This window comes from Mytilus edulis, chromosome 9, assembly GCF_963676685.1.
Source record: "Mytilus edulis chromosome 9, xbMytEdul2.2, whole genome shotgun sequence".
NCBI lineage: Eukaryota > Metazoa > Mollusca > Bivalvia > Mytilida > Mytilidae > Mytilus > Mytilus edulis.
In genome coordinates this window covers 13,207,737-13,234,736 of record NC_092352.1, presented here as the reverse complement: position 1 = coordinate 13,234,736, position 27,000 = coordinate 13,207,737, and the positions used below count along the sequence as shown (strand labels likewise).

Here is a 27,000-nt window from a genome sequence, read left to right as displayed (position 1 = left end):
TCGTTCCAGTGAATAAAATATATTTAGAAAATAACGTTTTATACAATAAGATTTTTTTGGCCGTAAGGATATAAGGCGTTCCTTGGCTATATTTAACTAATTGTTACATTGTGTGCCTCAACATCGCTTCACATCAGAAAGTATGATGTAAATGATAAATGATTGTATCAATTTCTTAAGAACATACGAAATCCTTGGATGGTACGACATGAATATAAGCGATCAGTTCAGATAGTTAAACATTATTCAATCCCCTCGCAAAATCCCTAAACGAAGAGTCCTTACAATACAAGGCGGTTTTTTGTATGTTTTTTTTTTTTTTTTTTTTTTTTTTACGTGTATGACATAATGTAGGTGTAACATTATTTTTTTTTAATTTCTATTTTGTGTTTGAGCCTTTTTACCATCAATTGTCATTCGGAATGATTACAGGTGTGGTCCTGTGTTTTGACATTGAAGCATTCGGAACACCCTAGCAGTGCAAACAGGGTTGGCCGTCACGTTCATTTATTACTCGGAAGAAACACGGCCGTTAATCGAACATTTCACCAAAGAGAAGTTAATCGTGATATCACACCCAAGGCTTAAATTGTTATCTAATGATTTGTTTGTCCATAACATTACAAATTTATCGGGTTTCTTAGTCGGGGAGGAGAAGTGTGGCCAAAAGTTTGTCAATAGAGGTGATTTGATTTTGTAATTAAACAGTCTTATATATTTGGTCTGTTCAAGATATCAAAATTCTGTCTTGCTACTCGCTTGTATGTGACAGCATAATGCAGCTTGCTTTTATATTGTTTACAATTTTTATTTTTGAGATTTATCCTGTAGAAGGTAGGATTATTTATTGGTTTTTAATTAATTTTGTTCCAATCGTATTATGGGCGGACAAAATACTGCTAGATCAATGTCACAAAGAAATCCTATCTGACTTTATTCCTAATGCACTTATAGACTTCTCATAAATTCCGAAATAATTACTTGGTAAATGAACATTGATAAGAGCCTAGATTTCATAAAAAGACACTATGTATTAGAGTGCAAATGCAGGCATTCAATTATGGCCATACCGAAATTAATCCATTCTAAGGACAAATTACAAAAATAATGATTGAATAAGTATAAAGTGCAACCAACAAATAACAAGGTAACAACAACGCAAAAAAGGGCACAAACCGACACAGATAAGACGGACAAAAGGCGATGTGTCTTCTGTGAACTGGAAAGATTGATTGATTGATCAATTCATTTTCTAAACGTTCAGTGACAAATATTTCATGCATACTTAGGACAAGAACAAATCAATGAATTAATGGCAATTTAAGAAAATGGCTTATTAAACGGACTTCTTTGAATTGTTTAAATGGTTCTTTAACTTACAGGGCGCGTTGCTTAAAAACCAGAGTCAACATTTGGGGTTATGTGATCTGTACGGTTTTCTTGTTATTATCTGAACGGTTTTTTTACGTGTATGATATAATGCCAGTATTACAATTTGTGACAACGACCCTGAGGTATAAAAATTGGGTCGCAATTTCCCGTCTTTTAATTTTATCGGTCAATGTTTTTGTTTTGGTGTTTTACCATTTAAATTGTTTAGATACATATGTACCTCGGATTATTTCCTAATCTTTAATTTTATCAATTTCTTGTTTGTTCTGTAGTAAAAGAGATACAATAGATACCTGGGGGATATTCAAACTCATAAGTGGGGGAAAAAACTGACAATGCCATGTCAAAACAAGAAAAACAATCAAAAGACAAACAGTATACATATCATAACATAGAAAAGACTGAAAAACAGGAATCTAAGAAAAAAGTGGGGGTGATAGCAGGTGCTCCAGAAAGGTAAACATATTTTCCTGCTCAACAGTAAGTTATAACATTTGACCAATCATTGTATTTGTTACTGAAGTCCAGTTACCTTGTCGAGATTAAGTGTTTAATCCAGTTGTCTATATACCATAATTTTTATTCACGGACTGATCTGATCTTATCAATATTTGTACTGTTTGATAGGATATCAGAACTACATTAGTTTACGAGGAAAATCAAATACTGGGCGAGTGATGGTAAAAATCAATGGAACTTGGGGACAGATCTGCAGCACGAAATGGTCTATTAGAGATGCTACGGTAGCATGTCGACAATTAGGCTTCAGTGGTGCACTTGACAATCAAACAAAGGTAAACTTGAACGATTTTGCAATGACAGCTCCGTGTGGACGGTGACCTATAGTTGTTAATTTCTGTGTCACTTGGTCTCTTTTGGACAATTGTCTCAATGGCAATTATACCACATCTTCTTTTATATATATATATATATATATATATATATATATATATATATATATATATATATATATATATATATATATATAAAGGTTTTATGACTTTGGGTGATAATTCTAATTTCCTTTTGAAATTTAAGTAATTATTCATCCTTTGAGAATTATATATACTTTAAATGACGATGTTACATGAAAGTTATTTAGCTGTAGGGTTTCCGATATTTGAACAAATAGTAAAATCATAAAAATACTAAACTTCGAGGAAAATCCAAAACGGGAAGTCCCTAATCAAATGGCAAACATATCATACGAATGGATAACAACTGTCACATTCTTGACTAGGTACAGGCATATTCTTAAGTGAAAAATGGTGAATTAAACCCTTGTTTTATAGCTAAACTTTTCATTTATATGATAGTCCCATAAACTATATTGACATAAGATATTGACAACAATGTGTGAAAAAAAGAAATACAGACATAATAGATAAAAGGGTACAGCAGTCAACATTGTGGTATAGTCTTAATCACTGTGAATACAAACAAAGAAGCACAAAAAAGCATATAGACAAAGCACATTAGCAAAAATGAACGACAAGAATACAAAAAGTGGACAGGGATAAGGGAATATGGGACTGGTACGGGGACGGGGTGGTAAGCAGAAGTCAGGAGGAGGGCACGCAATTCAGGGAACAGTGGAGAGAGGAAGGTAAACATAGGGATATTCTGGAAGGTACTTGTAACCGAATATCGTGTAGGTGTTTAGGGGAGGAAAGTGGATGTAAGGAAAGGGAATTGGCAGTAGATGGGAGGGAAGTGGAAGTTGGGGTAGGGAAGTTTTTATGTTTGCCTCGATACAAACTGTCTCCTGTGGTTGTAAGTCCTTATGTTTTGGCTATTGACATTGTGTGTTGATAGATATATGAAGATGTGGTTTGAGTGCCAATGAGACAACTCTCCATCCAAATAACAATTTATAAATATAGTTTACTTTTATAAATTATATATATGGGAAAAAAGGAAGAGGGGTAGAAAAACAATTAATTGTCCTGTCCCCAAGTACCTATGACTTTTGATACCGTTTCTTAATTTCTACAGTCATTAAATATTTTACAAAAATGCATCCTAAAACACGTTACATACTTTCGACCATACTCTGAATGCCCGCGATTTCGCGGGTGTGTTTTAGTATATATTTATGTCATGATACTAACGATATCTCGTCTCATCATAACGAGAAGCCATTTGAAGCCGATAACAGATTGAGTTTAGCAACCAACAACAAACGATTTGGTATAAATAAAAAAGATACACTTTAAGGTTACATACCATGACACTTTCTATTACTACTTGTTATCATTCAAAAGAAGCAACCCCACCGAAAAGAATTTGAAGAATTGATCAACAAATATATTTCTTCTTACAATAAAAACAAGATACCAATGAATCAATGAAAACAAAACCAGAAAGAAATGTTTTAAGACAGACAACAAACTTTAAGTTTAGCATCACTAACATCACTAAAATCGTATAAATGTCGTAACCATCAAAATACATTGTGTAAACGAAAATGATATATCAACCAAATATCACATAATATAGGAATAAGAAGATGTGGTATAAGATAGCTTATGAGAAAACTATATACCCTATTCTAAATGACTGCGGATGCACGTAGTCATGGGTCACCATACGGCCTTTAAAAATGATCAACAATTATATCGCATATTTCACAGAAAAAAAGGAATTCATATTAGAAATAAAAGAAGAAATAATGTAGTATAGAACATTGACTTAGCCAGTATTACGAAAATTCAATATTCTTATGCAGCGCCCTCAGGGAAATAACCTTTTCGTGTTGACAATTTTGGTTATTCACCTTAACTGTATATTGTAATGACGCGTATTAATTTGTGAACAATGGTAGCACAGAATTTAATTTAGTTTTGCTTAAACAAATGTGTCCCTTTACATCTAAGATGCTTTCCGTTGTTTTTAAATCAAATTGAAAATTGTTTACGAATTGACATAATATGTAAATTAAATCTAGAAAGATAATTATATATTTTTTGCAGAACAACATTTCAATGAGTCGACATCCTGTTTTACTGAGCAATGTCAATTGCAATGGATCAGAAACAAACATAATGGATTGCAGAAGCATAAAAGGTGAGTTGCTTAGTGTATTATGCCATCGATCAAAAACAAAAATAATGGATTGCTAAAGCATAAAAAGCGAGATGCTTAGTGTATTATGCCATGGATCAAAAACAAAAATAATGGATTGCAAAAGCATAAAAAGCAAGTTGCTTAGTGTGTTATGCCATATTGATAACGAAACTTAAAAAACAGGTTGACAAAAATGTGAATGAATAGAGTAGAATAACTGATATCTCATATATGCATAAAAATTCAAATTTTAGCGATATTCCACGACTTTTTTTTTATAGGAAGCGAGATAACTCTAATTTTATTGAGAGACATATGAGAAGATATTGTATAATTGCCTATTAGACAACTCTTTCTCCACCAAAATCAAAATGGCACAGCAGTTAACCACTGTAGTTCACCGTACGACCTTCCAACAATGAGCAAAACATATACCGAATAATCAGCTATAAAAGGCCCCGAAATGTAATACAGTTCAAATGAGAAAACTAAATATGATATACAGCAAAAAACGACAATCACTGTATTACATGCTCTTGACGATTTGAGACAGGCTCATACAGAATGTGGCTTGGTTAACCTACATTCTTTGCACCAAATCTTCACCCAAAACATGGGACATTGGTGTAACAGTACAAAATAAGAACAAACTATAAAATTAATTTCAAAAGAGCTTAACTCATTAAATCGATTCAAAGCAGAAAAACACATAAAAGAAACGAAACGCAGATTCGACGTAGGAGGTCATTTGAACATCAAAACAAAAAAAAGACTCAAATGTTCATATCATAAATACTTTGAAATGGTCGAAAGGCTAAGGATTTTCTAACTCAGGAAAACATTGCCTTAGCTGCATTTGACACAACCTTTAGTAGTTTTTGGTCCTCAATGCTCTTCAGCTTCGTGCAAAATTTGATTCGTGCGGGACTGATGGATATTTTTTTACACAATAACCGTCTCTGGTGTACACACTTATAAGCCTGCTATTTTTGAAGAGTTTATTTATATATAAGTTAAACTTGTATGTCACTTCTGATGTACAAATTCTAATGTTTAATTTGTAGTATTATGTCGACTATGGTGGTGTATACAGGAATACTGTTCTGTCGCTTTTCGGTTTTGTCTTAATGAAACTTTATTATACTTTTAAATACTGGTTGACTATACGGTATGGGATATGTTCATTGTTGAAAAACGTACGTTGAAAATCAACTCGTTCCGTATCTGCTTAATTAATATTAGTCTTTCTCTATCAACATACACTTGTTTACAGTTGATAAATTGAAAGAAGTTCAAGATTGATTTTTGAATAGTCCAAAAGTACTCATTAGTGCTTGGTAAAGTTTGGTAAACCCAACCAACCACCATAAAGATTTAATGTTAGAATAAAAGAACATTGTAAACCAAAACCTACTGATATTATCATTTTAACTAAGTATTAACCATTTCTTTTCCAACATTATTGCTTTCCGTTTCAGACCGAACCAGAATTAATTGTAGATCGAAAACGCCCGCAGTTGTCACATGCACACTACCTTCACCAAGACCAGCAGCAGGTATAAATGTTAACTACACACACATTATCACGACAAACTGAGCAAGTAAATATCAGTTAATTGACATGATGATCACATGATCGTCCCTGTTTATAATGTTTTTTTTTCTATTTGATTATCCAAGCACGCAAAATCTTGACATTAAAAAATAATACTTACTATCAATTGACAAATAAAGTACAGTAGCATATAAAACAAAGTTAGAAGATTGCTGACATACCAATTGGAAGTTTTATGAGTAACTTTGCTCAAATCACAAATAACCATGTCTATTACCAGTTTATTAGATAGCAAATCTTATGTCAAGACTATCAACACAATGGAGACCACCAAACAATATGAGGTGAAGTATTACGCATAAGTGGTGTCCGATTTTACACTTTGTTTAGTCGTATATTTTTCTTTCATATTTGTTTTCAGACCGACAACCTTGTCTACCAAATCAATTTTTGTGTAAGAGTAAGAATATATGTATACCAGAGTATTGGCGGTGTGATGGACGAAACCATTGTGGTAACAATGAAGATGAAACGAACTGCGTACGTAAGTATGCACATTTTGTGTCTTTCTATGTTGTGATGTTATACTATTGTTTAAGAAAAGGGAGAAGCCGTTTGGTACCCTTAAAACATTCAATCCCGCTGTATTTTTTTGCACTTGTCCCAAGTCAGGAATCTGATGTTCAGTGGTTGTCGTCTGTTTATGTGGTTCAGTGGTTGTCGTCTGTTTATGTGGTTCAGTGGTTGTCGTCTGTTTTAGTGGTTCAGTGGTTGTCGTCTGTTTATGTGTTTCATAAGTGTTTCTTGTTTCTCGTTTTCAGGCCCCATTTATGGGCATTATGTTTTCTGGTATGAGCGTCCGTTCGTTCGTCCGTTCGTCCGTTCGTCAGTCTGTCCCGTTTCTGGTCGAGGTAGTTTTTGATGAAGTTAAGTCCAATCAACTTGAAACTTAGTAAACATGTTCCCAATGATAGGATCTTTCCAATTTTAATGCCAAATTAGAGATTTTATCACATTTTCACGGTCCACTGAACATAGAAAATGATAGGTAGGATGGGATGTACTTTGGATATATAGATTAGACCGTTGGTTTTCCCGTTTGAATGGTTTTACACTTGTGTAATAATTTTTGGGACCCTTTATAGCTTGCTGTTCGTTGTGAGCATAGGCTCCGTGTTGAAGACCGTACCAAGACGGTTATGGTTTACTTTTATAAATTGTGACTTGGATGGATAGTTGTCTCATTGGCACTCAATCCACATATACCTACATCTAAATAAATATATTTGGCAATGTATTGTTAAATAAGTGGAGGACAACTGTAAAAGAGGTAGAATAATACTGCCTTTTTCTGTAAGTTTACTTTGTTAGCATTGATGAATATCTATGAAAACAATAAGTTTGTAAATTGGTTTCTTATCATGTCCTATCTATCAATCCCTATTGACAGAAGACGAAAAAATATATGAGTATATCGTACAAAATTAAATTTAGATTTAGAATGAGTTTGACCAGAAAAAGTTTAAGTAAAGGACTGTGATTTTAAGCACCACACATTATTGAAAAACATTTTCCAAAATTAGATATAGGACTATAACCAGATAGATGGAATCGAGCATTTACAACATTCATAGGATTACATAACACAATACTCTCAGTTGTTGAAGTTTAAGGATTGAAAAACGTCTTTAAAACACTTGTTTGAAGCGTGAAATTTTGGTATTTGATTTCATTTTAGCAACCAAGTTTTCATGGACATTTTAACTTGCAATAGATTTTGGAGATAAGAAAAAATTTCCGAGTGCAAACATTTAATTTGATGATATAAATGCTGAAAATTACGTCTGATAAAACAGAATTATCAATTATACACAATTCGAATCATTCGTTATCGTGGATAAAAATCAGACGAATCGATACAAAAACTAAAACTTTAAAGAAAATAAAAATCGAGAATTTCTGTTTAGTTAAATAATACAGGCTTCTGTTCCATTTCGATACCCTTTTATGGACCAATAAAGACTTAATCTGTTGGACTGATACCTGCATAAGTTCTCCTCTAGAGTGACCTTACATATATGTGGTTCTATCTATATTTTTTTTTACCGTGTTTTGATTCGTCTTTTGTTCTATTTCTGATTTCTGTTTCTGATTTCTCTTTGATTTATTCAACAGCGTCTTATATAAAGTTATAATTTTTAAATTATACTTATATTATTATTCTTTTTAGTTTTCACATTATGAAAATTAACCCTTACTTAAATAGTAATGCATGAATTATTTATTGAAGTATTTAAGAAACTCACAAAAGTATAATTTGATTTTGCGATCACTTTTTTTAAAATCGTGAACTCGGATGAAACTCGTTAAAACGAATACTATTATTCGTATTTATGGATTCCATTCATGCAATACATTTGAGGAATTACTTTAATAGTTGTCGCAGATTTCAGCAATTCGTGTTCGCGGAATAATTTCGTGAAGAGTTAACTAATTTGTTAGAATAAATCAGAAATCGGTATCACGGATTAAACAATTCACGATAAACGTTTCATCAATAAGTTTATCGTATTGTTTTATCGAATTCCATTTGTGAATGAATCTTTTATTCTTATAAACTAAATATAAATTAAGTTAAAGAAAATGGTAAAGTACATAAATAGACTAAAAACATGCATGTGTGAAAATAATGACTTTATTGAATATATAAAAATCTGTATTAACTATTTTTCACAAATTTTATCACGTATTTAATCCGTGATAACAAACAAGACTTTGATCAGCATCTGCCGCGGTTATATAAATTTTGATTTCAAGTAGTTTGGCACTGCAAAAAAGTTTCACCTCGATCATCACTGAAAACATATTTATTGACAATTTGCGATTACGAATTTAAATGATTTATTTGAGAGATCCTAAATGGGATTCCGTTTTTACCAAAAAATATAGGAATCCCAAATAGTGTATATATATACGAGCAATAACTTATGTTTCAGCTCATAACGATTTCCCCTCTGAAAAAACTGAAGTTCGTCTAGTTGGTAAACTGCCATTTTCCGGAAGATTGGAAGTTAAATATGGTAATGTTTGGGGAACAGTTTGTGATGATGGCTTTAGAAGAAGATCAGCCAATGTCGTCTGTAGACAACTGGGTTTTCTGTAAGTAAATTGTCAACCTCTACAAATGTCGTGTGTAGACAACTGGGTTTTCTGTAAGTAAATTGTCAACTGTTACCAAGTTAATAACTTTTGTGTAAAACCTATTCCATAGAAAACATACTCTATACGATAATGTACAACGGAACTTAATGTTAAATCTTCGTAAGAACAATACAATCATGCATGTCTTAACTTCATAAGAACTCAACTAGACATTTCGTGATAGAAATTAAAAAATATCTGCACATATTTTTCAAGATATTTATGTAAACACTCAAGTTTTTTTTTTAAATATACATTTGTAATAGTGGCACGTACCCACAACAACTCAATCTTACTAAATCAAACTTTGATAATCACTAATTTCCATAATCTTCAGATCTTGAGGGAAAAGGTGGAGGGGTTAACTCTCAAAAACGTTATACTGCCACATGTGCAAATGCCTATTTCAAGTCAAAACCACGTCATATTTTGCATTTTGTCAACTTTGGATTCGTTTTCATTTGATGGATTGTACAGATCTTTGTTATGCCTAGAGCAAATTATTCACAACTTTCATTGACCGACGCAGATTTAGAGTTTGATATAGTATATAGACATATTCTATTGTTGTTATTGATTTATATTTCCGCGAAATCTCAGAAAAAAATATTCATGAATTTGCAAAATCTCAGATTATAGCAAAATATCTTTGATTGTTAAATATTAATTCTCTGACCTATAACAGACCATTTTAAACTCATTACATATAATTTTAATATATACAAGTGTGGACACAGATGAGTGTGGATAGTATGTTTGGATGTTTGACAGTGTCTTATGACAAAAGGAGTTCTATTTTTTTCCAATATGGTGTTATTTTTTTGTCTATCTGATGAGTTAAGCCTTTTTTAACTGATTTTTATAGTTCGTTCTCATGTTGTACTGTTATACCACTGTCCCAGGTTAGGGGGAGGCTTGGGATCCCACTAACATGTTTAACCCCGCCACATTATTTTTGTATGTGCCTGTCCCAAGTCAGGAGCCTGTAATTCAGTGGTTGTCGTTGTTTAACTGTTACATATTTGTTTTTCGTTCATTTTTTTTACATAAATGAGGCCATTAGTTTTCTCGCTTGAATTGTTTTACATTGTCTTATCGGGGCCTTTTATAGCTGACTATATATGCGGTATGGGCTTTGCTCATTGTTGAAGGCCGTACGGTGACCTATAATTGTTAATGTTTGTGTCATTTTGGTCTTTTGTGGATAGTTGTCTTATTGACAATCATACCACATCTTCTTTTTTATATTATTAACTGTGTTGCACGGTGACAACCAACCTGAGCATTAGTCTTTGATTTTGGATACATTTTGTATCTAGGAGAGCAACACATAATAGATTATTTTTTCACGCGTTTTTTTTCTATATGGGAGATGATATCTAGATTTGAGAACATGATATAAGGAGCCTGTAACTCGGTGATTGTCGTTTATTTATGTGTTACATATAAGTTTTTTGTTTATTTTTTTTTTAACATAAATAAGGTCATTAGTTTTCTCGTTTGAATTGTTTTATATTGTCATTTAAGTGCCTTTTATAGCTGATTATGCGGTATTGGTTTTGCTTATTGTTTATGTCCGTACAGTGACCTATAGTTGTTAACTTCTGTGTCATTTGGTCTTTTGTGGAGAACTGTCTCATTGGAAAGCATACCACATCTTTTTCATATGTATTTGCTTACTATTGGTATGGTTCACTAGATTTAGTTAAAACAAACTTAAGTTAAGACTAAATAATTCTTCAATGTTTCCATTTGTAAAAGGGCATAACCCTAGAATGATAATCAAAGTGCTTGTAATCACTGAATGGTTATTAAAGACTGCTTTAATTGATCAGTTGGTAGTAAAGTGAATTTTGCATTGTATATTGTATAAAGCATTAATTTAAGTTGATTAAACTACTATTCTGGACAGAGAAAGACAACTCTAATTTTCAAAGAAGATTTCATAAAGCATTGGTTTTAGGTAATTCAACAACCATTCTGGACAATTTATGGTCTCGACTCTACAAACATGCTTGTTTTTGGCCCTCAATTCCTCGACTGTTTGCCCCAATAACCCTTAAAATATACCCCAACCTTCTACTTATGGTATTAAACATTATGGTACAATTTCAGAGCAATTGAAATACTTATACACAACTTTTTGTACTGACACTAAATTAATGTTTGTTTTGGGCACCTTTGGAACCTAAACCTTATGGACTATAACCCCCAAAATCAATCCCAAGCTTCCTTTTGTGGTTATAAACATTGTGTTATAATTTTATTTATTTCTTTTTGCTTATAGTTAAGTTATTATATGGAAACCATCTGTCTTCGGACGACGACGATATGATACCTATTTAGGACCGCAAAAATTTCTGTGGTTGTATAAAAATTTCAAGCATGAACAATGAAACATAGTTTAAGAAATCGATAAGCCTAGATAGAGCTTATCATTTTTTTAACATAATTGAACAAACATAATATGTTTGGTTAAAATTAAAATAGAATGCTTGTATCTCCCTAATACTTACATTGTACATAAGAGGTGATACTACTTTGACAAATCCTTGTACATGAGAGTTGTCTGTCAAATCTTTATTTTACAAAGAAAGAATTGCATAACAATGAACTGAGCTCAAAGCAAAATAATTTAATAATGCACTTAGACAAAGAGCTAAATCCAGTGATATACTTTGTACTACAGGTCCTTCGTGAACATCCATCGACCAAAACCATATCTCAAGAACATTCCATACTACATGGTTGGATTCAGAAGTCCTGAAAAAGACATGATTTTTTTATCCTACTTTAAGTATAAAAATGCACAGGTTAAAACTTTCTTGTGGTATAATTATTCAGTATCTAGCAACTATCAATTTGCTTCATGCACATATTGATATTGGTTAATTAGTGTCCTTCTGTTGGAAATAAGAACACACACACCTCCATCTAGTTTTAGTCAACTGACAAAATATTCATAACTATAAAATGTTATCTAAGACCATAGGTGGATCCAGGGGGGGCCGCCCCCCCTTTTTATGGGAAAAACTTGGTTGATTATATAGGGAATCACTCACTGAAGCATGACTGCCCCCCCCCCCCCCCTGAAAAGTTCTAGATCCACCATTGAAGACTTTTCAGTGTCTAATTATCATTGCCACTAAATCAGTGATATATGTACACATACATATATGTAATTATATACATGTAAGACTAAAATTATAAAGTACATATATAAGACTAAAACTGGCATTCAGCCTTTACTACATCTTCATTCCCAAATATAAAAAAGAAGATGTGGTATGATTGCCAATGAGACAACTATCCACAAAAGACCAAAATGACACAAACATTAACAATTATAGGTCACCCTACGGCCTTCAACAATGAGCAAAACCCATACTGCATATATAGTCAGCTATAAAAGGCCCCGATAAGACAATGTAAAACAATTCAAGCTAGAAAACTAACGGCCTTATATATGTAAAAAAAATGAACGAAAAACAAATATGTAACACATAAACAAACGACAACCACTGAATTACAGGCTCCTGACTTGAGACAGGCACATACATAAATAATGTGGCAGGTTAAACATGTTAGCGGGATCCCAACCCTCCTCAAAGTCATTTTCAAATTGGACTTCATGATAAAATAAGATTCTATATCTACTACCAATGAAAATGAAATATCCCTCTAATAGACTAGCATTTAAATCACTGTTTTCTAAACTGGTAGCTAGGTCACCATGGATCTTAAATATTTCAAATGCATGTACATTTAATAATATAAATTCTCCATAATTCACTATATTTTCCCTTTTTTGTCTTCTGTTTGATATACCATTTTTTGAGTCTATATATTGTCTATATATATATATTCTCCTTTATATTGAGGTCATTTTTCGCAAAATAAACCCACCTAATCTGAACTTTAAATGCAAAAGACCCCTAAATGGCTAACAGATATTGCTATAAAGAATTATAGTCCATGATTTATTTACATGTGATTTAAGAATTCATGAAATTTACACTGATGCACAATACTTTTTTATGAGACCTGTTTTAACTTAAGGACGACACCAAAAGTTCAATGAAGGATAAAAAACTGAATTCACATTTTCTACATATGATAAATTGAATAAATAATTGGTAAAAAATATGACTCAAGTTTTTTCACTGACCCCCCCCCCCCCCCCTACCCCCTTCTTAACTTAATTTGGGAAAAACTGATTGACTCATATGGATATATGTAAAAATCAATGTCAGATAAACAAATTTTGCAGCAGTTCAACCCCCAAACTATTTGAATTAAGTTTTTTATCTTACATTGATCTTTTGATGTCGTCCCTTACCGTAAAAACTTTAAACAAAATAATTTTTTACTTCAATTTTAATTTCGAAAAAAGTGGATCATACTATATTAAGGAGCCTCGAGGGTATAAAATTTTCAGAAAAAAAATAAACATTTGTTTTTCATTAAAACAAAAAATTTGTGTTGGCCCCAGATGACTTTTACAGGGACTAAACTTGGGTTTTCAAGCTAGGAGCCCAGACCAGATATTTCATAATTAGTTCGTATATGTGCAACTAAAATTTAACTGAAAGTTTAGAGGCCCAGCTCAAAATCTAGGAGTCATGGGCGACTGGGCCCCCTTTAAGTTTTGTCCCTGTTTTAGAATGTATTCATCATTGAAAAAGTTCCAAATTATCTCCCTTTGGTGGGTAAATGCCATTTTTTTTGCTTTAAAATTGAAATATCTTTTTCAACTCATCTGTGACCTATATTTTTTAATATCATTTCCATATGTGAGCTGTACTTAAACTAAATTATTGTAAAATTTGAGCGATTTCTGTAATAAATTTCTTTTTTTATTTCGATATTAACTTTATTTCTCCTATTACTTCAACAGACAAAAAAACACTTTTACATAAATGTATGCTTCTTTGGAAGACTGATTATGAGCGCAAATGAAGGGTGACCCCACTTTTTTTATTTTATTTTTCTATTAACTATAATATAAAGTTCATTTATAGAAAAATATAGAGAAATCCTATATAAATGATTTAGACCCGCCACCCCCTTAAAGTTTCTTGATGATCGCTTTCTAAAGTTTTTACTCCCTCAGCTCTCTACTAAAAAACCTCTATTTTCAGCCACACGACCCAAACAGGGAGTTGTACATTTGACTGTCTTTCCCAGATTGGATTAAATAGCGATAAGGTGTATTTTTCGTATTTTCCGGGATTGTTGAAAACTTGCATATTCATCACTTTCTGATTTTGTGGTTTTAACAATCCAGACAGACAAATGGTTCGAGACCACAATTGTCGTCCCTTATTTTCGTTGTTCACGAATAAAGTCCCTAGTGTTCATAGTGGGTTACGAATAAAGTCCCTAGTGTTCATAGTGGGTTACTTGCCATTAATTTTAATACCCCTTCCATATTAATGTATCCATGTTTAATGCCTCAAATTGTAAGTAGGGGGGTGAAATTACACTGTAAAAAATTTGGGTCCCAAATTTAAAAGGAAAGTAGTGATTTGGTCCAGGTGAAAAAGGTTGAAATATAGGACTTCGGAAGCTGTCAAAAGATTCCAAGACGCCCTAAAGATAAAATTGTTCATATTTTGAGTTAGAGACGATGAAGTTTTGTACAATTTTGATATAATTTGTCCAAAAAGTAGTACAACACACTGTAAAAGTTTCATTGAGAAAGCACAGGTGGGATTTTTTTTATTTTCATTTATGTTCTAAAAGAAATGCACTACAAATTAATTGTGTTCTCGGACCTAAGAGGTGAAGTCTATCAATATAGAATCTGTACTTGGGCAACTTCCCTAAATGATTTGGTGGTGTCAATTTGTCAAATAGCATGAAACTAAAGGATTCAAACTTTTATTCTATAAAATTTCTACAAAAATTACCAATTTTGGCATTTTATGGTCAAAATAGGCATTTTATGGCTTTTTCAATATTAATGCATACATGGCATCCTGACTTTCTATCTGACACGTTTTCATGTGTCAATACTTGTGTTTCTATGCCTTTACTTGTTTATGAACTCAGGATCTACAGAAAAGAAGATTATCTCAGACAATATGTGCAAAATGTGTTGTATAAATGACCCTTGTCTAAAGCGCTGTTTGAATGAAGTCAAAAGTGGGGTTCTTGGTACATAAAATTTGAAGTCCACAATAAAGACCTCACTAAATTTGAACCAAAAGCACTTTACAATGTCTATTGTTCCTGTTCCATTTCACATATCTTTCTTTTCTTCTGTAGGATAGCAAGTGGTTTAAATATAAGCCTGTTGACACTAAAATTGAATTCAAGTTTTTCACTAAAAAGCCAAAAATCTTTGTATCAAACCATACTCTCTGCAAGAAAAGTTAATTGCAAGAGTCTTTTTGTGCTCAGATTTGTTGTATCATGACACATGAGTATAGAAATGATAAAAAAAAGACACAATTTTTTATTTCTTATAGCCTCAATATGCATTTTTTAATGGAAATATGTGGCACGGCCTAAATTGACCCTTATTTTTTTCCAGTCTTACTTGGCTTTAGACTCTTTTAAACTAATATGATATGATATTTGTAACTTTTCTTTCCATTTCAAGTACATGCAATACATATGTAAGGATTATTTATAACCAAAAAGCTTCACAAATTTAAAATTGCTGGAAAATATTACATCTTCATGAAAGGCCCCCTTTCTTTGAAAAAACTCAATTTTTAGGCCCAGGCTGATATAAATTTGACTTTTGAATAATTATGCCAAGTCTGATAAATCAAATGAGTACTTTTTGTACATAATAAATGATATATTAAGGCATTTGAATGGAAGTTTTTTTGCAATATTTTAATTTTTAAAGCCCAACATGTTGATAGTTGAAATTTTCCAATTTTAACATCAAAATTAAACAGTTTTAAATATAGAGGGAAAGTGGAGTTATCTTTTTAGACTTAAGTTAAATATAACTTATGTAGACTTACCTTCTAATTCTATAAACCAAAAACCACACAACTCAGAACTATTACTAATTCACTTGGAATATACTGATATTCAGACCTAAAAACGAAAAGAAATATATCATAAAATAGTGATTGAAAGATTCATAACACTTTGAAAGGATAATTCAGACACGTGGTACACGGGGAGCATGTTTGTTTACAAATAATAATGTCACGTGATTGCGCACTGACCTCGCATGTTGCATCGCCCTTACAATTCACTAATACATAACCATTTTCATGCAAACATGCAACGTGAATTTGATTGGTTATCAAATAATACAGAAATAATGCATGAACCGTTGAAGAAGAAATTAATTCATCAAATAGATGCGATTTTCACTTTCGACACGAATAGGTCGGGTTGACATTTCTGTCATCGGAGATAGTATTGAGATAAATGGGATAAAACGGACCGTCAAAAAGGTCTAGAGAAGCACATCAGTAGAACCTTAACATTAATAAGTAATACTTACCAAAATTTCTCTAATTGATAAACTATATAACTGAAATTGCACAAAAATAACGGTAAATAATTTTGTTGATGGTGAAGATGCTGGTTATATTGGCGCGAAAAAATATTCTTACTCCTATTGATTTACGTAAAAAAAATGTATAGAATTGAATTCGACTACAGTTCAGCATAAAAAAACGTGAATATGCAAAATTCTGGTAATATGTTAATGAAAAAGTGTGTATAAATTCGTAAACGAAGTTACCTGTATACTTTACCAAGAATTACATTTGAGCGCAAAGATCTGTATGTGTGATTCGGCTTATGTAACATCGTCAATCGGAACTACTCGGCTATTCACTTCGTGCAACCAGAAAGGCCGAGTAGTTCCGACTGGTAACACAGTACAACATTTTTTGCGTTGCTATTAAATCATTGAGGCCACGTGATTGAGGCCATCTATTTTTATTGCGGGTTCCACATATTTAAATCGAAATTATAGAAAAAATGGAATGTGGTGAGCAGAATCAAAACAGAAATGATGAACACTGCAACATTTCCAGCAAAATATAAATAGGATGGAGGATCTGTGTATTCACATTATTTGTAAAACTCTCCTTATTCCTGTGAAGCGTGTGCTTTACATCGAGGCTTATTATGCTAAGCATCGACGCCACAGTACTTCAACCAATCAGACAATGTTTATTTGGGGCATTCGATCTATTTTTACTCAGATTTTGAAATATTTTAATCGAAATTATAGAAAAATTGAATATTGTTAGTACATATAAAATAGAAAAAGATGAATACTTTTAGCTAGAGATAATTTGGATGGGGGTTCTGTGTATTCACATTATTTGCACAACTCTCCTTACTGATGCCATATTTTGGAATTTCCGTGACCTAAATGGTTCGCGAAATTTAATATTTTTATATATAGTATAGTAAATACATTGACTTTTTTTTAAATTTAGCTCAGCTATACATCCTTATCGAAGTTTTCCGACGTTGAGAAGTGGACAAATCTGGATGGATAACGTAAAGTGTAACGGAAGTGAACATTCGATATTTGATTGTATCGGAAATCCGTAAGTCTTATTTTTAGCTCACCTTGCCCAAAGGGCCTAGTGAGCTTTTCTCATCACTTGGCGTCCAGTGTCCGGCGTCGTCGTCGTCGTCCGTCGTCGTTAATTTTTACAAAAATCTTATTCTCTGAAACTACTTGGCCAAATTTAACCAAACTCGGCCACAATCATCATTGGGGTATCTAGTTTGAAAAATGTGTCCGATGACCCGGCCAACCAACAAAGATGGCCGCCATGGCTAAAAATAGAACATAGGGGGTAAATGTAGATTTTGGCTTATAACTCTGAAACCAAAGCATTTAGAGCTAATCAGAATGGAGTAAAATTGTCTAGTCAAGATATATCTGCCCTGCAATTTTCAGATGAATCCGACAACTGGTTGTTGGGTTGCTGCCCCTGAGTATTTTGGTTTTTATCTTGAATATTATTATAGATAGAGATAAACTGTAAACAGCAATAATGTTCAGCAAAGAATGATCGACAAATAAGTCAACATTCCCAAAATGGTCAGTTGACCCCTTAAGGAGTAATTGCCCTTTATAGTCATTTTTTACCAATTTTTCGTAATTGTTTTGTAATCTTTTACAAAAATCTTCTCCTCTCAAACTACTGGGCAAAATTGAACCAAACTTAGTCACAATTATTTTTAGGGTATCTAGTTTAAAAAATGTGTGCGGTGACCCGGCTTACCAACCAAGATGGCCGCAATGGCTAAAAATAGAACATATGGGGTAAATGTAGATTTTGGCTTATAACTCTGAAACCAAAGCATTTAGAGCAAATCTGTCAAGGCGTTAAATTGTTTATCAAATCAATATCTATCTGCCCTGAAATTTTCAGATGAAGTGGACAACTCGTTGTTGAATTGCTGCCCCATTTTTGTAATTTTGAAAGAAATTTTGCCGTTTTTGGTTATTATCTTGAATACTATTATAGATAGAGATAAACTGTAAACAGCAATAATGTTCATCAAAGTAAGATCTACAAATAAGTCAACATGACCAAAATGGTCAGTTGATCCCTTAAGGAGTTATTGCCCTTTATAGTCAATTTTTAACAATTTTCATTAATTTGGTAAGTTTTTGTATTTTTACCAAAAAAATTTCCTCTAACTTAAGGGCCAAGTTTATTATAGATAGAGAAAACAGTAACCAGCAAACATGTTCAGTAAAGTAAGATCTACAAACACATCATCATCACCAAAACACAATTTTGTCATGAATCCATCTTTGTCCTTTGTTTAATATGCACATATAACAAGGTGAGCGACACAGACTCTTAAGATGCTATAGTTTATCTGATATTTCTGGAATAAATAAATTCTCGTTGTCACTTCATTATCATGCAATGTACATGACCTCTAAAATGCTTTGGCAAAGTAAGCAGTTCTGATGTATGCATCAATGTATAGTCTGATGCAAAATAATCTATAACTCCAGGATACATATTTGGAAATCGCTCCAGCTTAAAGTTGTAATCAAGAAATTATTGTTTAGAGAGACCACTCGTGACCTATTGAAATAAAATTGAGAATGGAAATGGGGAATGTGCCAAAGAGACAACAACCCGACCATAGAAAAAAACAACAGCAGAAGATTATTTCAACTATTAAGGATCAACTTGGTCAAGGATGAAATCAGAAATATAACCATAGTTAAAAAAAAAGAGGCAAAAGATACCAGAAGGACAGTCTAACATTCATACATATGCACGTCCCAAACACGAAATCTCTTAATAAGTAAAAACATAATTTAGGGAATATTATGGTATTAATAGCAAATTTCTGTTAAATTATTTGTTTATAACTTTGCCGTAGTCTTGGCGTAATAAAGTCTTTGAACAATTGTATAAACAAATTTGTTGACCTTATTATCCCTCTGATTTTAATGTAAACCGGCGCAAAGCAAATGTAATTTTTTATCTTAAATTATTTGAATCTCCATTTTCAGATTTGGCAACAATGACTGTGTGCACAAGGAAGATGTTTGGATTACTTGTCAGCCAGGTATAAATTTATGTTTTCTGCTGTATACTAAATTTGTTTAAGCGTAGCTACCGTCAAACTATTAATATTATTGAAGAATACATCATAATCATAACTAATAATATGTGCAGTAGCCTGATGCAGGTTTCAAATACATTTGTATATCAAATAGCAATCCCCGTGCTATGCAGTTCTACACACCTTATAACTCTTTGGTGAATTTTAGTACAACACAAACAATAAATTGACAGTCAACAACAAGTCATAGCGCTGCATTTGTTTCCATTGTCAATCAAAAATACTTTCAATAGTCATCGTTTGGATTTTCATGTTACCTTTACAGACATACAAATTCATTTTTTGTTATTTGGGTTCGTCTTGAATGTGCATAACAGTGTACATCTAGGCTACATTGTACGCTTGACTCGGATGATAAATATCATTATACAGTTTGGAACAGGTTAACTGTTTTGTACATATTATGTACCATCTTAATGTAATAAATTCATAATTAGAAAGGTAAAAGATCGTAAAAGGAATCTCCTCTGCAAAAATACAAAACAAGTTCTTATCTTAGAAAATCTTAAAAGCCTTCTACCCATTGTTATTCTCCAAAATGTTTATGACATAATCTTATATATTATGTTATTTGAAAAATATTAATAACATCTTTTTACAGCAATACAAGTTACTGACTGTTTGACCATTTTATGTAAATCAAATAAAATGGCTGATAAATGAACAACATTTTCAGGTTGCGGGTATCAATTTTTCCCAATACTAGAAAGAAGTTATCGAATAGTTGGAGGACAGGCAGTTACAAGAGGAAGCTGGCCTTGGCAAGCGTCAATTCTGTTAATTTTACCCACAGGGATAGAAGAACCTTATTGTGGTGGAACACTGATAGAAAATCAGTGGGTTCTGACAGCTGCACACTGCTTTGACAGGTACACACTATAAATAAACTCATCATAGATGCCAATATTTAATTTGTACGCCAGACGCTAGTTTCGTCTGCAAAAGATTCACCAGTGACGCTCACATATGAAAAGTTAAAAAGATTAAATTAAAAATGAAGAGCATTAAGGACCAATGTTTGCGAAAGGTTTTGAAAAATACAGCTAAGGTAATCTTTTACTCGCGCAGAACGTTTATAGTTTTTAAAATGTGTTGGGTTTTGTTATGTCATTTTGTCCCATGTAAAACTTCTCTTTAACCTTATTATTATCACATTTATGTTGTGTCACAGATAAACAAATTAAAAGAGAAAAATTGTTTTCGACTTGTCGCCAAAAAAATAGATTGTTTTTCGCCCCCAAAAAACTTTTGTCTGAAAAAAAAATCCATAGCTCCCCTTCCAGAAAATCAAATGGTTGCTGCCTTAAAGTATCAGCACCTGGTAGTCTTTTCTGCTAGAGCCCAATCGTCGGTTATACTTAATGGTCAAGCCATTACAGTAAAAAGTCTACAACTTGACTGTTGTCTCACAGATAACGCCACTCCACGCTAGTTCTACAGCTACAACCAGCCTGTTGGTCCCTGCGAGAAAGCGTCATCCCTTGCCATACATTAAATTGACGACAACCTGTATACATATCCAGACAAGGAAGTACAACGCAGCAACGTACATACTTTTACACTGAAAGTGGACTAAATAACTTGTGTGTACTAGGCAGTAACCCAACAACGTTGAGCCAGCATGGATCCCAGTCACGCGGAACAGCAAGACGAGGTTCAACCCCCAGAGGGAGATGTTTCTGAAGAACTAATAGAAAATACGTCCGTCTTATACCAGACATTTAGATGAAAATCCCGAGACTACGCGAGTACGGGATCTCACCGAAAAAGGTAAAGGAGCCTACACAGAAAAACGTAACAAGTTCTGTGAGGAACTAGAGGCCCTTTGGTCAGATATAACAACCCAGTTATTGGAAATCACTACACCTCCCAATGAACTTCAGCAAGTCTAAACAGCCCAGGACAATCTTGTAAAAGCCTGTACCAATTATCGTAGGCTCACAGACAAATATCTGGACTTTCTAAAAAGGACCAGAACGTTGGAAAGCCAAAAAGACATAGACGCATGTAACCTCACATTGGATCTTCGTCTGTCCAAAGTGGAACTGGCCATGAAATCTTTACACGAGCATCGCCTTGCCCTCACTAAGGCTAAATCCACTAAAACAAAGACATCAAAGGGTAAGAAAACCTCACACAGCGGTAGCTCTAACGCGACAGACATGTCAAGCCTAGCACAGAGAAAGCGTGCCAAAGCAGAGGCTGCCTAATGTAAAATAGCCTTTGTTGAAAAACATGCCCTTATTTTACAACAGGAGGCAATGTTAGAGGAACAAGCTCTGTTCAGACAAATCGAAATGGAACAGGATGCAGCAAGCAAAAAGGCTGAGATGGAACAAGAGGCCATACGCAGGAAGGCTCAAATGCAACAAGAGGCCGCACGAGTAAGCCGGGAAGAGGCCGAGCTGAAGGCCAAATTTAACCTTCCTGAAACACAGAAAGAAGCTGCAGCCGCAGAAGCAGATGCTCGTGTCCTGGAATACGACGACAGCCAAGCGTTTATCGATCTCCCTGACGAAACGGAAGACCCGCTCCAGCGTGTACAAGATTTCGTCAATAAACATCCTGTGACTACTGCCGGACAGGAAGTTACAGAACCTCAAAGGCTTAAAAAAATCCTGTTAAGAATATTAAGCTAAGTCATAAAGCTCCAGCGTTCATACCATCCGTGGCACTGAACTTGCCATCACAAATACCTGAGGTATTTCCTACACATGCTTAGTCTCCAGAAGTTAATGTATTCCCAGGACTGGGAAGATTAATTGGAATTGAAAAACAAGGCGTTAAAGAAGAGATCCCTGTCTTACAACAAAAACAAGGCGTCATAGAAGAGACCCCTTCTGCACACCTGCAACAAAATAATCCTACATTAGAGATCACCAGATTTCTCTTTCTCCCGACTAACAAGCTTTAACGACCAGGCAGAATCCTTTCATACATGGAAAGCCAGTTTTAAAAACGTCATAGACGAACTACAAGTTTCAGACTCAGATAGACCTACTTATTAAATGGCTTGGACCAGAGTCTGGTAAACATGCCAAGAATATAGGGGCATCAAATGCCAACAACCCAACAAGAGGTCTACACAGACTATGGGAAAGACTGGACGATCGATATGGTGCTCCAATATAAATGTAGCAAACGTCTCTCGTCAACAAACTTGACAACTTTCCAACACTGACAAATAAAGACAACTCACACCTGTACGATTTGTCAGATATTATCTCAAAAATAGAGTATCATAAAGAAAATCCCAAGCTGGGATGTTTGCTAGCTTACTTCGGCTCTTCGAAGGAGATAAATCTTATTGTGGAAAAACTGCCATACGGACTCCAAGAAAAGTGGACAACAAGGGATTCAAGATACAAGTCTAAATATGAAGTTGCACTTCTACCCTTCACAGAATTCTCTGCCTTCATCAGGGAAATTAGTAAAATAAAGAACGATCCTGGGTTTATCTTTGGGTCAAAAGTTACGCCTAGTACAAAAGTCGATACGCCAAGGCTCACACCTCTGACGTATTCTAAAGTTGACGTCCATAAGACGGCTGTTGAACAGCAACCTGCAGATAGTAGCCAACAACAAGTAATGTGCATCCTACAGAAGACAAAGCATACATTGAACGAATGCCGAGCGTTCAGAGCCAAGTCATCGAGGAACGCAAGGAATTGTTAAAACAAAATAATGTGTGCTACAAGTGTTGTGAATCAACCAAACACAGAAGTCGGGACTGCAATGCAAGTATCAGTTGTAATGAGTGAGCAAGTGAACGACATACCACTGCACTTCACATCACCAGACAATAACAATCCGAAAGTTCTCAGTTTAGCTCAACCCGACAAGCCTACGGCGGGGAGCAGACAGAGTCAGCTGAAAGTTAACCTCTGTGAGTTCAACCTGTACAGAGATACACAAGGATCCTAAGAGTTTGAAATCTCAAAATAGTACCTGTGGATATGTACCACAAGGAAAAGACAGACAAAATTATCCGGATGTACGCAATCGTTGACGACCAAAGCAACCGGTCTATTGCCTCGCCTGAATGCTTCAGTCTGTTCAATGTTCAGGAAAAACCTGAAAACTACTCTCTTACAACATGATCCGGCAGAGAAGCTACTTCCGGGAAAAGAGGAAAAGATTTCGTCATAAAATTTGTACATGGTGACGAACAACTTGATCTGCCTACATTAATTGAATGTAATATTATTCCTAATAATCGAGACGAAATTCCTACAACGAAAAGAACAAAGTTAAAAAGTCAAAGTCAGTATAAAAAGTTAAATGTAATCACTGAAAGCGAGTCTAAAATAACGGGGTTTCAAATTTTTCTTAAAAAGTTCGAGTGAGTGTTCATGTCTTAGATGGCTAGGAAGATTGTTCCGGAGGCTCGCAGTAGCTTTGTCGAAACGTCTTTTTGAGCATGTTTAAGCACATCCATTTACTAATGTCAGCTAAACAAGTCTCTAGACGTGAAGATATGTGGTCCCAATTATCGAGTGGTTTGATAACTAGGTAGACTTGCGTGTCATCAGGATACCCATGATAGCTAAAGTTGTGCCGCCGACATATTTCACTGATCGGTTTTGCAAAAAATGCAATACAATCGGGGTCCCAAGATCGAACCTTGCGGAACGCCATATTTAATTGTTGCGCCTGTCCCAAGTCAGGAGCCTCTTGCTTTTGTTAGTCTTGTATTATTTTAATTTTAGTTTCTTGTGTACTTTTTAGAAATTAGTATGGCGTTCATTATCACTGGACTAGTATATATTTGTTTAGGGGCCAGTTGAAGGACGCCTCCGGGTGCGGGAATTCTCGCTACATTGAAGACCTGTTGGTGACCTTCTGCTGTTGTTTTTTTCTATGGTCGGGTTGTTGTCTCTTTGGCACATTCCCCATTTCCATTCTCAATTTTATTAATGTTTATTACATCTGACAATACGGAGCCAATTGCTACACGTTGATTTCTACTTTCAAGATAGGATCTCATCCATGACAGCGCTGTTCCAGTTATGCCGTAAGAGTATTATAACCGATTGATCAGGATGGGATGGTCGATAGTGTCGAATTCAGCGGATAGATCGAGCATAACAAGTACCGCACAGCAGTTATTATCAAGTGCTAATGTTATATCATGGTGAACCCGTAGTAAGAGTCGTTTTTGTTGAATGACAAGCACGATAAAGTAAAAGGAAAAATAAATTCTTGTGTGATTTTAACAAACAATATGACTAACAAGTTAAATCAATTTTCACTCTTATTGTAGGTTAAAAGATGTGTCGAATGTCCGTGTCAGACTAGGGGACTATAATAAGGATGTAAATGAAAGTCCAGAACAGGAATTTAGCATTAAACAGCTAATCAAACACAACTGGTACAGAATTGGAAGACATCCAGCTGATATAGCACTGATCAAGTTGGATAGACCAGCCGTAACAACTAGATACGTGCAGACTATTTGTTTACCAGGCACAGACACGCGTCCATTCAATGGTAGCGATTTCTGTTATGTGACTGGATGGGGAGATACTAGAGGTACGTATCAGGTTACACTTCATTGGGTCTACGATGTCACAGTTTCTGTGTTTATCACCGATTTAACTTTATATGATAAATATCCAGTGATTATTTTTGTATTCGTTAACGTTAACTAATTCTCATCTGTTTGTTGCTTAGGACTCAATAACGTCTTGTATTCAGAGAAATTAATAGAATTTTATTTTAGGTACAGGCAATAAAAGTATAATGCAGCAAATAAGAGTTCCAATATTTTCCTATACTGATTGTCGAAGTAAATATGGGTCTACTTTGCCCCCTGGTATGATATGTGCTGGATACGAAATGGGAGGAAAAGATGCATGCCAGGTAGGAAAAAGAAGAGATGATTTTTGTAATTACTGGAGATCAAAATTACTATGCAAGACAATTATTGATAAAGACTTTAAAAATAATGAGAAGATAAAATGATGGCTTACAATATCACAATCTAATAGATTGACAATATCACAAAAATATTCAACACTGTGTCTGAAAGAAACAAAGATGAACAAACGATAAACAGTCAAAATAACATAGTAAAAATTGTTAAAAAAACTAGAGTGTACTACACATAAGAAATTCCTGGTCAACTAGGGAAATTTAAGATGTTACTACTTTAAAGATCCGACTATGAAAGGAAACATACACGGTCGTTCAACAATCATACCATAATAGAATGTTCATACCATAGTAGAATGTTCAACATTCAGACATTAACACACTTTATTCACCAGCAGTGCATATAAATTCTGTAACTCTAAGAAAACACAAAAAGCGATTGCAATGTTAACAAAATATGGTGTTGCTTATTTTATCGAACTGTTATTGTAGGGTGATTCTGGAGGACCATTAATGTGTCGACGAAATAATCAGTGGACTATAGTAGGAGTTGTATCCTGGGGAGATGGGTGTGGCCGTATGAATAAGCCGGGTGTTTATACTGAAGTATCAACCTACGTTAAATGGATACTCAATATTATTCACCCTCCTCCAACAACGCCGGTCGCATCACAGATATTTGGATGAATAAAAAAGACGAAGAAAAGGAACTTTTTATGCATATATGGTCCATCAAAATAACACACATTCCAACCATTATGTATTCCAAAACATTAAATGTTATTATCGATGCAAATTTTTTAAAATTCTTTAGACATATTTTTAATTCTGATCTTTTGAATACTTTTTTGAACCAAGTATAGTAGCAGATGGAGATATAAACAGTGTATATGTTACAGTGAATTTGTATAATCAGGGATTATGTAGAATCCCTGATTTTTCAGGGAATATGTAGAATCACTTAAATCATTAGTAATTATATATAATCCCTAAAAATGACCAGTGATTTTACATAATCACTGAACATTTTAATAATTATTCTACAAATTCCCTAATATAATTTCAGGGATTATGAATAATTTAAGGATCCTTTGTTTGATAAAAAAAAATGAAAATATATAAAAAAAAAATTCTCATTTTTTACTTTTATATTCCTTGCCAGATGAAATAATTTTGCTTTTGAACACAGAGGATGGTTTTAAAGATATAACCAGCACAGGGTTTCGAGATAAAGTTTAAGTCTTCAAAATTAATAATATCAAGATTTCCTTTATAGCGATAACTTTACATGTAGTGTTTGTTTATTAAAA

General features: G+C 33.8%; 1 protein-coding gene across 1 annotated transcript; it reads left to right on the top strand.

Annotated features, from left to right (window-relative positions):
- The first annotated feature begins 1,732 nt into the window (after positions 1 to 1,732).
- LOC139489824 (neurotrypsin-like) lies at positions 1,733 to 26,478 on the top strand. Its single transcript, XM_071276668.1, has 12 exons — positions 1,733 to 1,835; positions 2,020 to 2,186; positions 4,365 to 4,458; positions 5,937 to 6,014; positions 6,435 to 6,553; positions 9,158 to 9,225; positions 17,644 to 17,757; positions 19,704 to 19,759; positions 20,493 to 20,685; positions 25,080 to 25,348; positions 25,539 to 25,678; positions 26,183 to 26,478. The coding sequence occupies exons 1-12, from the start codon at positions 1,733 to 1,735 to the stop codon at positions 26,375 to 26,377; spliced, it is 1,596 nt and encodes a 531-aa protein (XP_071132769.1). The 3' UTR covers positions 26,378 to 26,478.
- The last annotated feature ends 522 nt before the right edge of the window (positions 26,479 to 27,000 follow it).

Bases quoted from the DNA above. Each gene is read 5' to 3' on its own strand.
- LOC139489824 (XM_071276668.1), top strand. From the start codon at position 1,733: ATGTCAAAACAAGAAAAACAATCAAAAGACAAACAGTATACATATCAT. The intron at 6,015-6,434 runs GTATAAATGTTA...ATTTGTTTTCAG, and splicing joins TTCACCAAGACCAGCAGCAG to ACCGACAACCTTGTCTACCA. The intron at 6,554-9,157 runs GTACGTAAGTAT...TGTCGTCTGTAG, and splicing joins ATGAAGATGAAACGAACTGC to ACAACTGGGTTTTCTGTAAG.